The following is a 15,520-nucleotide window of genomic DNA, read 5'->3' as shown; positions in this document are numbered from 1 at the left end:
AAAGACTGAAACCCTTTTTCCAAGAACCAAACTGTTAAGAGACTGGAGACATCCGGGAGCTGAGGTGTGACTGTACTAAAATACCATGAATTACACACAGGAGTTTGTGCATAGCATCTCAATTTAAAAAAAATGTAAAAAGAAATTTTAAAAAATTATTTCCCCATTTCTATGCATTAATATTGTACATGAATCCACATACCTTGCCAATAGCTTCAGTGTGATGCTGTGTACATATCTGAAGTCTGCTAACCCAATGCTGTCGCTCTTTAGCATCTGTGGCTGATAAAAACAGTCTATGAGTTACTCACTTTTATAATTCTTTTTGGAATACAGTTGTCTACAGCAGGAAGAAAAGATCACTGAAAACCATGGACTGGTACTACTCTCCCTAGAGCAAATGTCCCTGACTCAGGGACGTAAAAAAGAGACCCAAGCATCAATCTTGTCAGGTAGCACAGTAGCTGGATGTGGCTATTTCATAAGGAGGATAAATTACATGCAGCTAGATGGGGATATGACACTTGAGATATCATAAGTTTCTCATGAAAATATGCTCTTATTTAGCTCTAGCCGGTTCTGCTCAGTGGACAGAGCAACGGCCTGTGGACCAAAGGGTCCCAGATTCGATTCTGGTCAAAAGCATGTGCCTTGGTTGCAACTCCTCCCTGGCCCAGGCCCTGGTCAGGGCTCATGCAGGAGGCAACCAATCGATGTGTTTCTCTCACATCGATGTTTCTCCCTCTTCCACTCTCCCTAAAAAACACCAATGGAAAAATATCCTCCGGTGACAATTAAAAAAAACACACAACAAAACTTTATTAAGCATTTAATGTGTACTCAATACTTTCAGATCTTATGGAGCATGCTCAGCTAAGATTAACATTATACTTTATGTATATTAATTAGATAAAAATCACAAACTTCTACATAAATTAAATTTATCTAAACAAATATAACTATTTTATTTTAATGAGAATGAACATATTAATAAATGTCCTTTACTTCCTGAAAACCACAAAATACAAATCAAATCAAGAAAAGTGATAGACTATTAACCAATGGCAGACATTTAAAAATATCATTTAAAGAAGCCTATATTTTTAGATTTTTTAGTAATTAGGGTTTCATCTCCACAAATATTTTAGAGGGGTCAATCTTAAACAGCTTGTTCATTGTCCCATCTAAAAAAATTATTTATTAAAACAGACTTCATAAATTCTTAAAGCACTTCCAAGGTTTAGAATATTGTATCTATATCATCAATAACAGTAGTTCTATTTCTAAAACCCAAATGAAAGCAGGGAAGATACCAACTTCTCAAGGGAAAAAGACGATCACACTATTAATTCTCGCATCTCCATCATACCTCTGAGTTTATACTGTTCCCCACTGGCAGCGTTTACAGTGAAGGTGTGAGAGTCTTCATCGCTGGGCGATATTACAGCTCCTGCAAGCTGCAGAGTACCTCTGGGCTTTTGATTTTTAGACTGTTCATTCACAAAGTATTCCAATAACCCAGCTTCATTGTTTAAAACAAAAAATCTGTAATGAGTTTAAAAAGAAAAGGTCATATTTTTAAACATTTTTCTTAGTCAAACTAAAGCAAACCAAGTTTTTGTTTTTGTTTTTTTAATTAATTTTGAGAGAGAGAGAGAGAGAAACATCAATGTGAGAGTGAACATCAAGGGGTACAGCCTGCAGCACAGGCATGCGGCCTCACCTGGAATAGAACCAGCAACCTTTCTGTGCACAGGATGCCATTCAACTAACAGCCTCAGCAGCCAGGGCAAACAAACCAAGTTTTAACCACTTACACACTTTGGAATTTTTGCCATTAAAAAAACTAAAATTCAAAGTATTTCAAGAAGTACTTGTAAACACTAAGTTAAATTTCCTAGCAGTGAAGATTATTGACAAATTGAATAAGTTTTATAAAAGATATAAAACAGCCAGCTGAGAGAGAGGCACTTAATAGGAAAGAAGCATATCAGATACTACAAAAAGGAAACAAAGACATAGTATCCTTTCAGAGGAAGATTTCTCTCCAGAATTCATTAACAGGAAAGGTAAACTGCCCAAGGACAAATGGGAATGAGAATTTTTATTTAAAATTCATTGCAAAAAAAATCAAAACACGAGTTTTGAGGTTAACTCAATGCTAGGTAAGAAACGAATCTAAGTTAAAATTTAATCAATAAAATATACAATGAGAATAATGTCAGGGTAGAAAGATTTTGTGAATGTATCATTAAGTAGGTCACAACTAAAGATTACTTATCCTGTTTAAAAATGAAAAAGCTGCAACTGGAGATGCAGAAACATAAGAAACTTGAAACTAAATGATGAAATACTGATACACTTTGGAAAAGAAATTGATGTTCTGATTTGCTTCTAGATTAAATGCTTTTGGAAATATATTAATTCAGATTCCAATTTAATGAATATAATAGCTATCTTTTTAAAAAAAATATATAAAAAGTTCTAATTTCAAAAAATTAACCTTTGGACTTGGATCAGTTTGGCATTCTACATGTTATTATGCTCTATAACAGTAAACAATTTGACCCAGATCAAGGTCCTAGAAGATATTATCTTAAGCAATGCGGCAACCATTTCAAACTGGGAGAGAACGGAATCAGCCTTTTATTCAGGAAAAGGAAGAAAAAACAACAATAATAAGAAGTAAGCAAAAGGAGCTGAAAGTAGTTGCCTGAGAAGGAAGATGGAAAAGCAAAGAACTATTGTTTTTCTTGTTCATCTTTAACATGCTTCTCATCTTTTAAATTATGTAAAAAAAATAAATTATGTTCACATATTTTGGTAAAAATATACATTAATTTTAATATTTCTGAACGTTTTAAAACTTCCATATCATTAATTACAATAGGAATTAAACACCTTTTCATGTGTTTTATTGACCATTCATAGTTCTACTTATAGTGAACTGCCGGTCAAGTTTTGCCCATTTGGCCAAAACCGGTTTGGCTCAGTGGACAGAACGTTAGCCTGCGGACTGAGGGGTCTCGGGTTCGATTCTGGCCAGTGCCTTGGTTGCGGGCGCATCCCTAGTGGGAGGTGTGCGGGAGGCAGCTGATCGATGTTTCTAACTCTGTACCCCTCTCCCTTCCTCTCTGTAAAAAAATTAATAAAATATATTTTTAAAAAAAAGTTTTGCCCATTTGCAATAGGTTATTTTATTTCCTCAAAGATTTAAGGAATTATTTGTATTAACATAAGATGTTCACTGATACCATCTTAAACTCCTGAAACATAGGACCTGTCCTAAGTAAAATGTACACATGAATCTGCTATGGTCTGAGTGTGTTCCCCCAACCCCCCCCCCCGCCAAAATTTATAGGATGAAATCCTGACCTCTAACGTAACAGTATTAAGAGACGGAGCCTTAGGGAAGTGATTAGGTCATGAGGGCAGACCTTTATGAATGAGATTAGCAACATTATAAAAGAGATACAAGAGCACTCCCTTGTCTCTTTCCTGGCAGAGGGTCCTTACCCCACCATGCTGGCACCCAGATCTTGGAATTCCAAACTCCAAGAGAAATACATCTGTTGTTCATAAGCTACCCCCTCTGTGGCATTTTGTTACAGGAGCCCAAAGGGACAAAGACATGAAAGCAATCTATTCGATATACTGAAACCCATTAAGCTGGACATTTAAATGGGGCAATTGTACTGTACATGTACTATATCTTATCAAGACTATTAATAGAACAAATAAACAAAGAAGAACAGAAGGAAAGTGATGTCTTCCCACTGCTCTAAGCAATAAGTACAATTTATTTCAACAGGCAAAGAAAAATGATTGTTCTCTTCTTCTAAGAGCAGTCAATTCAAAGAGTACAATATGTTTAGAAATGTAAAGTTTGCTATGAACACATATTTCTTATCCAAAAGCATTACCACTTTTTTAACAACATGGGAGGCACTCACCTGGATATACAGAAAGTTATACTGAGAAGAGACTGAGCATGGAGATTCCAGTTAATACTGTATTATATATTTTAAAAACACCAGGACAGTAGGTCTTAAACGTTCTCATCACAAGAAAAGAAAATGTAACTATGAATGGGGCAAACGTTAACTACACTTACTGTGGTGATCATTTCCCAATACAAGCATACCCTCAGAGATAGTAGGGTTTGGATCCATACTACCGCAATAAAGTGAATATTGCAATAAAGCAAGTCACAAACTTTTTTGGTTTCCCAGTGCACATAAAAGTTACGGTTATACTACACTGCAGTCTACTAAGTATACAATAGCATTATGTCAAAAAAAAATCAATAAAATATATTTTTTTAAAAATGTAAATACTTAATTTAAAATACTTTATTTCTGAAAAATGATAACCATTTATGAAATTAACCAATAACTGATTATCTAGCACCAAGCTGATGCTATGAACCCACTTGCAATAACAGAGCAAGTGGGGCTGTCTTTCATTACACATGGATTAATCCAAATATTCTCCCTTCATCCTTTCTATGGAGAGATATTCTACAAGATATGAAGATAGGGGATAAAGAGGCAATCTGCATAGTGAGGAAACTTAAAAAGCTATTTTTTCCCAGAAGAGAACTAGACTCTTGATGGAGGCATTTTAATTTAGTTTTATTTTATATTTATTTTTTGTGAACCGTTCCTGGAGGTACTGCAATACCAGGTCGATGTGTGGAGTGGATGGAGCAAACTCCTATTCCATCTCTAATTCCAAAAATCCATTTAATATATTGTCCTCGGATAGAGGACGTATCAGATATTAAACTGATAAGAACAGATACTACACTTGATCTTAGCCAAAAGGCCGAGAAGTGATGATTGAGGCATTTTTAGACAGTTGGCTTAACCAATTAGTTAAGGAAATATAAAACTAAGGCTAAGTGTGACGGAAATTTAAGCTTCAAACTTTTTACAAATCTTCACCTGCAGAAAATTCACCTAAGTTGTTAAAAGAAAATACTGTTAAGATTGGCAATTAACACAAAAATAAACTCAAAATGGATACAGGACTTAAACATAAGACGGGAAACCATAAAAATACTAGAAGCATCCACAGGCAGCAAAATCTCAGACATATGCCAAAAGAACTTCTTCACTGATACTGCCCCTAGGGCAATGGAAGCTAAAGAGAAAATAAACAAATGGGACTACATCAAAATAAAAAGCTTTTTTACAGCAAAAGAAACCATCAATAAAACAACAAGAAAGCCCACTGTGTGGGAGAACATATTTGCAAATGTTACCACTGATAAAGGTTTAATCTCCAACATCTACAGACAGCTTATACAACTAAATAAAAGGAAGATGAATAATCCAATTAAAATCTGGGCAACGGACCTAAATAGAATATTCTCAAAAGAAGACGGAAGGCCAAAAGGCACATGAAAACATGCTCAAAGCACTAATTATCCGAGAGATGCAAATCAAAACAACAATGCGGTACCATCTCACACTGTCATAATGGCCAACATCAACAAATCAACAAACGACAAGTGTTGGAGAGGTTGCGGAGAAAAAGGAACCCTCGTGCACTGCTGGTGGGAATGCAGACTGGTGCAACCACTGTGGAGAACAGTGTGGAGTTTCCTCAAAAAACTGAAAATGGAACTCCCATTTGACCCAGTAATCCCACTCCTAGGAATATATCCCAAGAAACTAGAAACACCAATCAGAAAGGATATATGCACCCCTATGTTCATAGCAGCACAATCTACAATAACTAGAATTTGCAAACAGCCTAGGTGCCCGTCAGCAGATGATTGGATCCAAAAACCATGGTACATCTACACAATGGAATACTATGCGGCCATAAAAAAGAAGGGATTCTCATCATTTGCAGCAACCTGGATGGAATTGGAAAACATCAGGCTGAGTGAAATAAGCCAGTCAATGAAAGAGAAACACCACATGACCTCACTCATTTATGGATGATAAAGAACATTATAAACTGATGAACCAAAAGATAGATATAGAGACAGTAAAACAACAAGCAGACTGTCAAATTACAGCAGGGAGAGGGTAGGGAGATCTGGGGGAGATAATAGATCAACCGAAGGACTTGTATACATGCATATAAGTACAACCAATGGACACAAAACTCTGGGGAGGGAGGGTATGTATGGGGGGGGGGGTAATGTTAAAATATGTACACAGATAATAATTTAATAAAAAAATAAATTAATTAATTAAAAATAAAAAATAAAAGATTTTAGAAGGGAAGGTAACCATGTGCTTTGTTCCAACCATCCCAGGCTTTAATGTTCAGGGCATGTACAGATTTCTAAGCGAAATGGGAAGCTATCTCATCTTCAGGAATTTCAGTGGAAGGTGGAAGGAGTGGGTTCGGAAGGGGATCTTGCTGCTGTGCACTCTCCTGGAGCAATATATTACAGAGCAAGCAGTTATAAGTACGCCCATGCCAGGTCTCTTCACACTGCTCTAAGTCAAGTTCTAAATTGCTCTGAGTTGCCCTTAGTCAAAATAACTGAAAAATGAGGGAGGCCTGTTATGAGGGAGAAATGAAAATTATATTCCTCCTAAAGGGGAAACAAAAAAGAAGTTCAAGGATTCCAATGAACCCAAGAGGCTGCCTTCGGCCTTTTTCGGACTGCAGGGAAACTGTCTTGAATATCTGACACAGATGCAGTGCTTTTGTTAGAAGCTTCACATGTAGCACAAGGACAAACGTGGCTAGATATGCCGAAGCAACTGAGCTACAAAGCGTAGGGTCCCTTAACATGGTCTTAACCTTCCTGTTCCTCTTTTATCCTTCAATCTACGTGTTCCATACTGAGGGCCTGGTGTATCTCTGCTGTTCCAGGGTGACTGGAAATGGAAGATGCAAAGTTTTCTAAAGTTGGCCGACAGCAGCCAAATTAATAAGGTGAGAGCTCTCTCTGATGGGAAAGTTGGTAATTGGTTCTGTGTTCTTAATCCACAAAGAGATACCACTTCACATTAGAATGACTATTTAAAAAAAAAAAAAAGAAAGAAAAGAAGTGTGTAAGTGAGGATGTAGAGAAACTGGAACCCTTGTGCATTGCCAGTGGAAATGTAAAATGGTGTAGCCACTAGGGAAAATGGTGTGGAGATTCTCAGAAAAGTTAAATATAGAATTAGCATATGATCCAGTAATTCCATTTCTGGATATATACACAAAAGAAGTGAAATCCAGGACTCAAATATTTGTACAGCAATATACATAGCGGCATTATTTACAACAGCCAAAAGATAAAAGCAACCCAAAAGTCCAGTGACAGATAAATAAGTAAATAAAATGTGGTATATACATGCAATGGAATATTAACAAGTGATTCTAACCCTTAGATAATAGTAAATAAGTGATTCTAATTCTAAGATAATAGTAACTTCTGAGGCATTTGGAGGCTGTCATTTGGAAGATGTTGACTCCTCCACCCTCTAAAAAAGAGAAGAAAGCCATCAGACTTTTAGAAAACATGATGAACCCTTCCCTAAAAGGTTTCCCAGACATGTTTATACTTTAGTAATAGCAGAATAAAATTACCATCCCTAATTCTGGTCTCTGAGATTAGAATGAAGTGTCACAGAATAATCACACTTACCTGTACTGCCACCCAGTGACCAGGTTGGTGTACTTCATTAAGTAGCCGCATACATTTTCCATGTGATCACTGTTTCAAAAAATCAGAGTGCCAAAGTCAGTGAAAATTACTAGAAATATCAGGAAGTTAACTGTATAGTTTTAAAAACAGGATTGCAGTACATTGAGCTCCATTGAGACGGCGCCGGGGGGAGTGCGAGCGGCCGGGCACTGGGTGACTGTGCCCGCTGAGGAAAAGGAATTAACACGGGCAAAGGAGACCCTAAGAAGCCGAGAGGCAAAATGTCATCACATGCTTTCTCTGTGCAAAGCTGCCGGGAGGAACACAAGGAGAAGCACCCAGATGCTTCAAACTTCTCAGTTTTCTAAGAAGTGCTCAGAGAGGTGGAAGACCATGTCTGCTGAGGAGAAAGGAAAATTTGAAGACATTGAAAAGGCAGACAAGGCCTGTTATGAGGGAGAAATGAAAATTATATTCCTCCTAAAGGGGAAACAAAAAAGAAGTTCAAGGATTCCAATGCACCCAAGAGGCTGCCTTCGGCCTTTTTCTTGTTTTGTTCTGAGTATCGCCCCCAAATCAGAGAGCATCCTGGCTACCCATGGGTGATGCTGCAAAGAAGCTGAGAGAGATGTGGAATCACACTGTTTCAGGTGACAAGCAGCCTTATGAAAAGGCTGCTAAGCTGAAGGAGAAACATAAAAAGAAGATTGCTGCACACCAAGCTAAAGGAGAGCCTGGTGCTGCCAAAAAGGGAGTTGTCAAAGCTGAAAAAAGGAAGAAGAAAAAGGAAAAAGATGGGGAAGATGAGGAGGAGGGGGAGGGGGAGAAAGATAAAGAAGATGATGAAGAAGATGATGGTGATAAATAAGTTGGTTCCAGCGCAGGTTTTTTTCCTTATCTATAAAGCAATTAACCCCCCCCCCCCCCGCCCACTACACAACTCACTCCTTTGATTTTTTTTGGGGGGGGGGGGGATTGGGGGGGGAAATTGAGTTTCTTTATTTCAAGTCAATAACATTAGGTATCTTGAAAGTTTTTGTATACTCGGTCAAAGTACAAATTACATCTTACAATTGGTAAATACAGACAAATTATGTATTTAGTACAACCAACACATATACACAGATCCCTTACTAAAAATGTCTAAACTTTTTTGCCTTCTTTCACATTGGTACGTTCATGGGGGAAACACACACACACACACACACACACACACACACACACAACCTTAGATTAAAAAAGGGGGAGGGAAAAGAAGGGCACATTTTAAAAGGACATATATATTAGAGACATACAACTCACCCCTTTTAAAGAAAAAAACTGAAATGTAAGGCTGTGGAAGATTTGTTTTTAAACTGTACAGTGTCTTATTTTGTATAGTTAACACACTACCGAATGTGTCTGCAGCTAGCCCTGTCCTGGTGGGATTTTAAATAGCCACTAACCTTGCCTGGTACAGTATGGGGGCTGTAAATTGGCATGGAAATTTAGAGCAGGCTCTTGGTGCACAGCACAAATTAGTTATCTATGGGGATGGTAGTTTCCCATCTTCAGTTGTCTCTAATGCAGCTCATACGAAATCATTGTTGTTCTGTTAACGGAATACCGCTCTGTAATTGAAAAAAAAGTTGCAGCTATTTTGCTGACATTCTGAATGCTTCTAAGTAAATACAATATTTTTATTTAAAAAATAGCTATAGACATATATACTCTACAAATGTTTCAAACTTTCTTCAAAAGTAAAATTTATAGGTTAACAAATAGAGGCATTTAAACCGCCAAATTTCATATGGTTGGTACTTTATTGTACCAGATTTCTTCAAAACAAGTATAATCCAACATAAATTCTTATATATTATAATATTTCAAATATAAAATCATTATATAAATATAAAACTATGTAAGTATAAACAGATATACTATAAATATAAAAATATTTTATAACAATTCAGTGCTGAAGAAAAAAAATCTAGTCTGATGGTTCTAGAATAAACTGAAAAAGGTCTCTATATCAAACAGTGCTTCCTCACTCCGGTAAAATACACAAGCGGCCAATCCGTACTGCCTCTGATTGCTTGGGCTCCCACAGTGAAGATCCTGTTTTTGATAAGAGCGTGACAGCTAATTCCCACGCCCTCACCCGAGACAGGCATGAGGCAAAGTGCTCACTACAAGTCCTGCCACTGGAAAGCTTTTATTTGGGACCTGTATCTTAGCCTGACCACAACTGAGTTTCTTTACTTCCTGCCCTCTTTTTTTCATTTATTGCAGATAAGTTCTGTTTTAGTGGTTAATAGAAAATACAATATCTCACTGATATTTCTTTTCCAACATTTTAAGTTTCCTTCTACTTAGGAAAATATATTGACATTAGAGGCCCGGTGCACGAAATTTGTGCGGGGGGCAGGGGGGAGTGTATCTCAGCCCAACCTGCACCCTCTCTAATCTGGGAGCCCTGGAGGAATGTCCAACTGCCCTCTCACAATCCAGGACTGCTGGCTCCCAACTGCTCAACTGCCTGCCTTCCTGATTGCCCCTAACTGCTTCTGCCTACCAGCATGATCATCCCCTAACCACTCCCCTACCAGCCTGATTGATGCCTAACTGCTCCTCTGCCAGCTCGATTACCCCCAACTGCCCTCCCTGCAGGCATAATCACCCCTAACTGCTCTCCCCTGCAGGTCTGGTCCCCCTCAAATGCTCTCCCCTGCAGGACTGAGTCCCCCCCCCCCCCAACTGCCCTTCTCTGCAGGCCCAGTCGCCCCCAACTTCCCTCCTCTGCCGGCCTGATCACCCCATAACTGCCCTCCCCTGCAGGCTTGATCACCCCCAACTGCCCTCCTTTGCAGGCCTGGTTCCCCTGCCCCCAACTGCCCTCCCTTGCAGGCCTGGTCTCTCCTAACTGCCCTCCGCTGCTGGCCATCTTGTGTCCACATAGTGGCAGCCATCTTTGACCACACAGGGCAGCCATCTTGTGTTAGTGACGGTCTATTTGCATATTACTCTTTTATTAGATAGGATATCTTTTTTATACATGGACTTCATGTTTTATTTTACAAATTACATTAAGAACTCCTTTTAAAGGTACCTACTCTATTCTAAAGTTTTAACTTTACACTATAAAATACAATGGATATTAAACATGCATTTTTTCTACTATCCCTGAGTCACACAGCATATTTAGTAAAATTTCAGCTAACCAGCATCCAGGAAATTGAAAGTGCCAGGCAATCAGCTACCTTTAAAACATCAAAGGCAAAAGAGCAAGGGAGATTTGACACAACCAACAGAATAAAGCCCCACATATAATACCTTAATAAAAAAAAGAAAATAAAAAAAAGAATAACGTCCCAAAAAGATTTAGATTGATCTGAATGACAGATGAAAAGGGTTGAAGATAAGGACATTCTCAGGCAAACAAAATAACCAAACTAACTGTAAGATTCTAGCAGCTATTACTGGAGAGCAAATAGGGGGGTGCTTCGGGAATAAACTCAATGTGGGGTGCCTTTCTCATCTCATTTCTTCAAAGTGCTTGAAAATAAAGATCAAATCTGAAAATAGAGAATTGATCTCATGATTAAATATGTAGGTGGTTTTTTTCTGTATCTTTCTTCCATTGTAAGGTTAGCAAGACACTATTTATTAATGTTAAGTAAAATGGCTCAGGTCTTTTTGGTTTCATAAGGTCACTAATCTCAAGAAGATAAAGCATGTCTACTTCTAAAATGCTAGTCTGATGTTCTGATAATTATATATGTACTGGTGGCCCATTACCCTCAGCCCAGCCTGCACCCTCTCTAATCGGGGACATCCCTCTCATAATATGGGACTGCTGGCTCCAAACTGCTCACCTGCCTGCCTGCCTGATAGCCCCTAACTACTCTCCCCTGCCAGCCTGATCTCACCCCTAACTGCTCTCCCCTGCAGGCCTGATCTCGCCCCTAACTGCCTCTGCCCTGCAGGCCTGATCTCGCCCTCAATGGCCCTCCTCTGCCTGCCTGATTTCGCCCCCAATAACCCTCCTTTGCCAACTTGATCTCACCCCCAACTGCCCTCCCCTGCCGACCTGATTGCCTCTAACCCCCTGCCAGCTTGATCTTGCCCCCAACTGCCCTTCCCTGCTGGCCTGATTGCCCCTAACTGCCTCTGCCTCAACCCTCACCACCATGGCTTTGTCCGGAAGGAAGTCAGACATCTGGAAGATGGCGGGTCGAACCAGTCTAATTAGCATATTATCCTTATTAGTATAGATTCTGACATGTTAAAACTGCTACCCCAGCTGAGGAGTAGAAAGTGGAAACAAAGACAGAAAAATCTGAGGAGTATGATGCTAACATGGGCTTTGGTCTATTTGACCAAACCTCTTTTGTAACACATTCAATAAAAAGCTACACTCTGTTAAAACAAACAAAAAACAGCCCCTTGAGTTCTTACTAGAGTTCCTCTACTCACGGTTCCAGGTCACAGCCAAGTTAATGCTTTCAGTCCCACCAGTGCTAAGTAATTTAAGTAAGAGCAGAGATACTTAAATTGCTGGCTCTCACATCTTACCCAGTCTTCAGGCTTCAACAGTGCTTTGGGGCTTCAGGAATCCCAATGCCCCCGGACTCTGCCCAAAAATAATTTCCCTTCCTGTTTTAGATATTTAATACATAGCTCGGATTCCCTCAACTGTTCTTGTCCTCAAAACATTCCTTCACTTTTATGTGAGAAGAAGAGGATGAGGAGGAGGAAGACGAGAAGAAGTGAGAAGGGGAGAAGAACTCCAATACAAAGAAGAGATTGATGTCCCACCCACATAGCTCAGTGGTGGATCATCAACCTATGAACCAGGAGATCACAGTTCGATTCTGTATTACAGTGGGCTCAATCCCCCATGAGGGCGTGCAGGACGCAGCCAATCAATGATTCTCATCATTGATGTTTCTAACTCTCTCTCCCTCTCCCTTCCTCTCTGAAATCCATTAAAAAAATACACACACACACACACACACACACACACACACACAAAGAAAAAAAAAGAGATTGGTGGTTGCCAGAGGGATTTGTGGGTTGGGGGATGGGTGAGTAAAAGATACAAACTTCCAGTTATAGAATAATTAAAGTCCTGGGGATGTAAGATACAGCATGGTGACTATCCTATATAATAAAAGCCTAATATGCTAACTGTCTGGTCAACTGGTCAGCCATTCAACCAATCAAAGCATAATATGCTAATGATATGCTAAGGTCACTCAACCCCTCGCTATGACGTGTACTGACCACCAGTGGGGTCCCACGGCCTGTCTGTGCCCTCTTGCAATCCAGGACCTCTCAGGGGATGTCGGAGAACCAGTTTTGGCCTGATCTTGTAGGCCAGGCCAAGGAACCCCACTGGTGCATGAATTCATGAACCAGGACTCTACTAGAAAAAATAGTGTATTGTATATTTAAGTTACCAAAAATAGACCTTAAAAGTTTTCATTACGCCCTAACCAGTTTGGCTTAGTGGATAGAGCATCAGCCTGCGGACTGAAGAGACCCGGGTTCAATTCCGGTCAGGGGCATGTACCTTGGTTGCGAGCACATCCCCCGTGGGGGGTGTGCAGGAAGCAGCTGATTGATGTTTCTCTCTCATGATGTTTCTAACTCACTATCCCTCTCCCTTCCTTTCTGTAAAAAAAAAACAAAACCCGCCGAAACCGGTTTGGCTCAGTGGTACAGCGTCAGTCTGCGGACTGAAGGGTCCCGGGTACGATTCCGGTCAAAGGCATGTACCTTGGTTGCGGGCACATACTGGGTCGGGGGTGTGCAGGAGGCAGCTGGCTGATGTTTCTATCTCATCGACGTTTCTAGCTCTCTATCTCTCTCCCTTCCTCTCTGTAAAATATCAATAAAATATATTTTAAAAATAAAATAAAATAAAACCCAATAATATATATATATTTTTAAAAGTTCTCATCACAAAAAAAAAAGTGTAACTGTGTAGTGATGGATGTTAACTGCACTTATTGTGATCATCTCACAATACTGTATATATAAACATCAAATCATTATGTTGTGCACCCAAAAATACTACAATGTAATATGTCAGTTATACCTCAATTTAAAAATATATTCTTTGTTCACTCTATCCTATAATTCCATAACCTGAATATTATTTTTCTCTGTAAATCTCTACACCAAGCCTCATTACATAGCTATTAATGTGTAATAAAAGCATTACAATTTAATTATGGTTCAATTTCTCTGGTTCTAGAACTATTTGTATTCTTCAAATGCACATGTGTAATGTGGAGAAAATGTTTCTAAAAACTTCAAAGTATAACCAGAAAAAAAAGACGAATAAGCCGAAACCGGTTTGGCTCAGTGGTAGAGCATCGGTCTGCGGACTGAAAGGTCCCGGGTTCGATTCCAGTCAGGAGCATGTACGTTGGTTGCGGGCACATCCCTGTTGGGGAGTGTTCAGGAGGCGGCTGGTCGATGTTTCTCTCTCATTGACGTTTCTGGCTCTCTATCTCTCTCCCTTCCTCTCTGTAAAAAATAAATAATATATATATTAATATTTATATATATTAATATTTATATATTGGGTCGGCAACTACGTAATTGCGGGTTTCACACATATATGGCTTCAGTTGAATTTTTAGGTTTGCAGACGTAGTACAAATGTAAAACACATTTTGTATTTGATAGTTGGCTATTCAGCTGTTAATCAGTAAAAAAAGTTTTTTGATCTGTTTTGTAGTTTTTGTTTGGCGTTCGTTGAAAAATGGAAAATCAAAAGGAACATTTTCGTCATATTTTGCTTTTTTATTTCCGCAAGGGAAAAACGCATCACAAGCTCATAAAAAGTTATGTGCTGTTTATGGTGACGAAGCCTTAAAAGAATGGCAGTGTCAAAATTGGTTTGCCAAATTTCGTTCTGGTAATTTTTCACTCAAAGATGAAAGATGCTCTGGTCGTCCAGTTGAAGTTGATGACGCCCTAATCAAAGCAATAATCAATTCGGACTGTCACAGTACAACACGTGAGATTGCAGAGAAGCTTCATGTATCACATACATGCATTGAAAATCACTTAAAACAACTTGGCTATGTTCAAAAACTCGATACATGGGTTCCTCACGAACTGAAAGAATCACAGTTAATGCAACGCATTAGCAGCTGCGATTTGCTAAAGAAACGTAATGAAAATGATCCATTTTTAAAACGACTGATAACTGGCGATGAAAAATGGGTTGTTTACAACAATATCAAGTGGAAAAGATCGTGGAGCAGGCCAGGTGAACCAACTCAAACAACATCAAAAGCTGATATTCATCAAAAGAAGGTTTTGTTATCAGTTTGGTGGGATTACAAAGGACTTGTCTACTTTGAACTCTTACCACCCAACCGAACGATCAATTCTGATGTCTACATTGAACGACTAACGAAATTAAACAATGCAGTTGAAGAAAAGTGGCCCAAATTGACAAATCGAAAAGGTGTTGTATTCCATCATGACAATGCAAGGCCACACACATCTTTGGTCACTCGGCAAAAATTAATGGAGCTTGGTTGGGATGTTTTGCCACATCCACCATATAGTCCTGACCTTGCACCATCTGATTACTTTTTGTTTCGATCTTTACAAAACTCCTTGAATGGTAAAAATTTCAATAATGATGATGATGTCAAATCGTACCTGATTCAGTTTTTTGCTAATAAAAACCAGAAGTTTTTTGAACGTGGGATTATGATGCTGCCTGAAAGATGGCAAAAGGTCATTGATCAAAATGGGCAATACATTAAAGAATAAAGTTATTTAGTTCCATGAAAAAATTGTCTTTGATTTTCTTTAAAAAATCCGCAATTACTTAGCTGCCGACCCAATATAAATCCTTGTAGAATGGATTTTGACTATATATCCATTCTACAAGGAGCTCAGCCT

General features: G+C 38.8%; 1 protein-coding gene and 1 pseudogene across 3 annotated transcripts in view; one reads left to right on the top strand and one right to left on the bottom strand.

The window, feature by feature from the left end:
* The window catches only part of OSBPL11 (oxysterol binding protein like 11), an 81,297-nt gene that overhangs the window by 44,587 nt on the left and 21,190 nt on the right, over positions 1-15,520 (bottom strand). For both annotated transcript variants that reach the window (XM_084871609.1, XM_084871610.1), the window contains exons 2-4: positions 7,607-7,675; positions 1,370-1,545; positions 203-282 (exon numbers count right to left, since the gene is read on the bottom strand). In XM_084871609.1, coding sequence (XP_084727735.1) covers positions 203-282; positions 1,370-1,545; positions 7,607-7,675 — 325 coding nt within the window. The remainder of the gene's footprint in view (positions 1-202; positions 283-1,369; positions 1,546-7,606; positions 7,676-15,520) is intronic.
* On the top strand, positions 7,888-8,474 carry LOC311617367 (high mobility group protein B1-like; annotated as a pseudogene). Its single transcript has one exon. The product of its transcript is annotated as a high mobility group protein B1-like (transcript).

This window comes from Pipistrellus hanaki (assembly GCF_964339955.1).
Source record: "Pipistrellus hanaki genome assembly, chromosome: 2".
NCBI lineage: Eukaryota > Metazoa > Chordata > Mammalia > Chiroptera > Vespertilionidae > Pipistrellus > Pipistrellus hanaki.
This window is presented reverse-complemented; position numbering and strand designations above follow the sequence as displayed.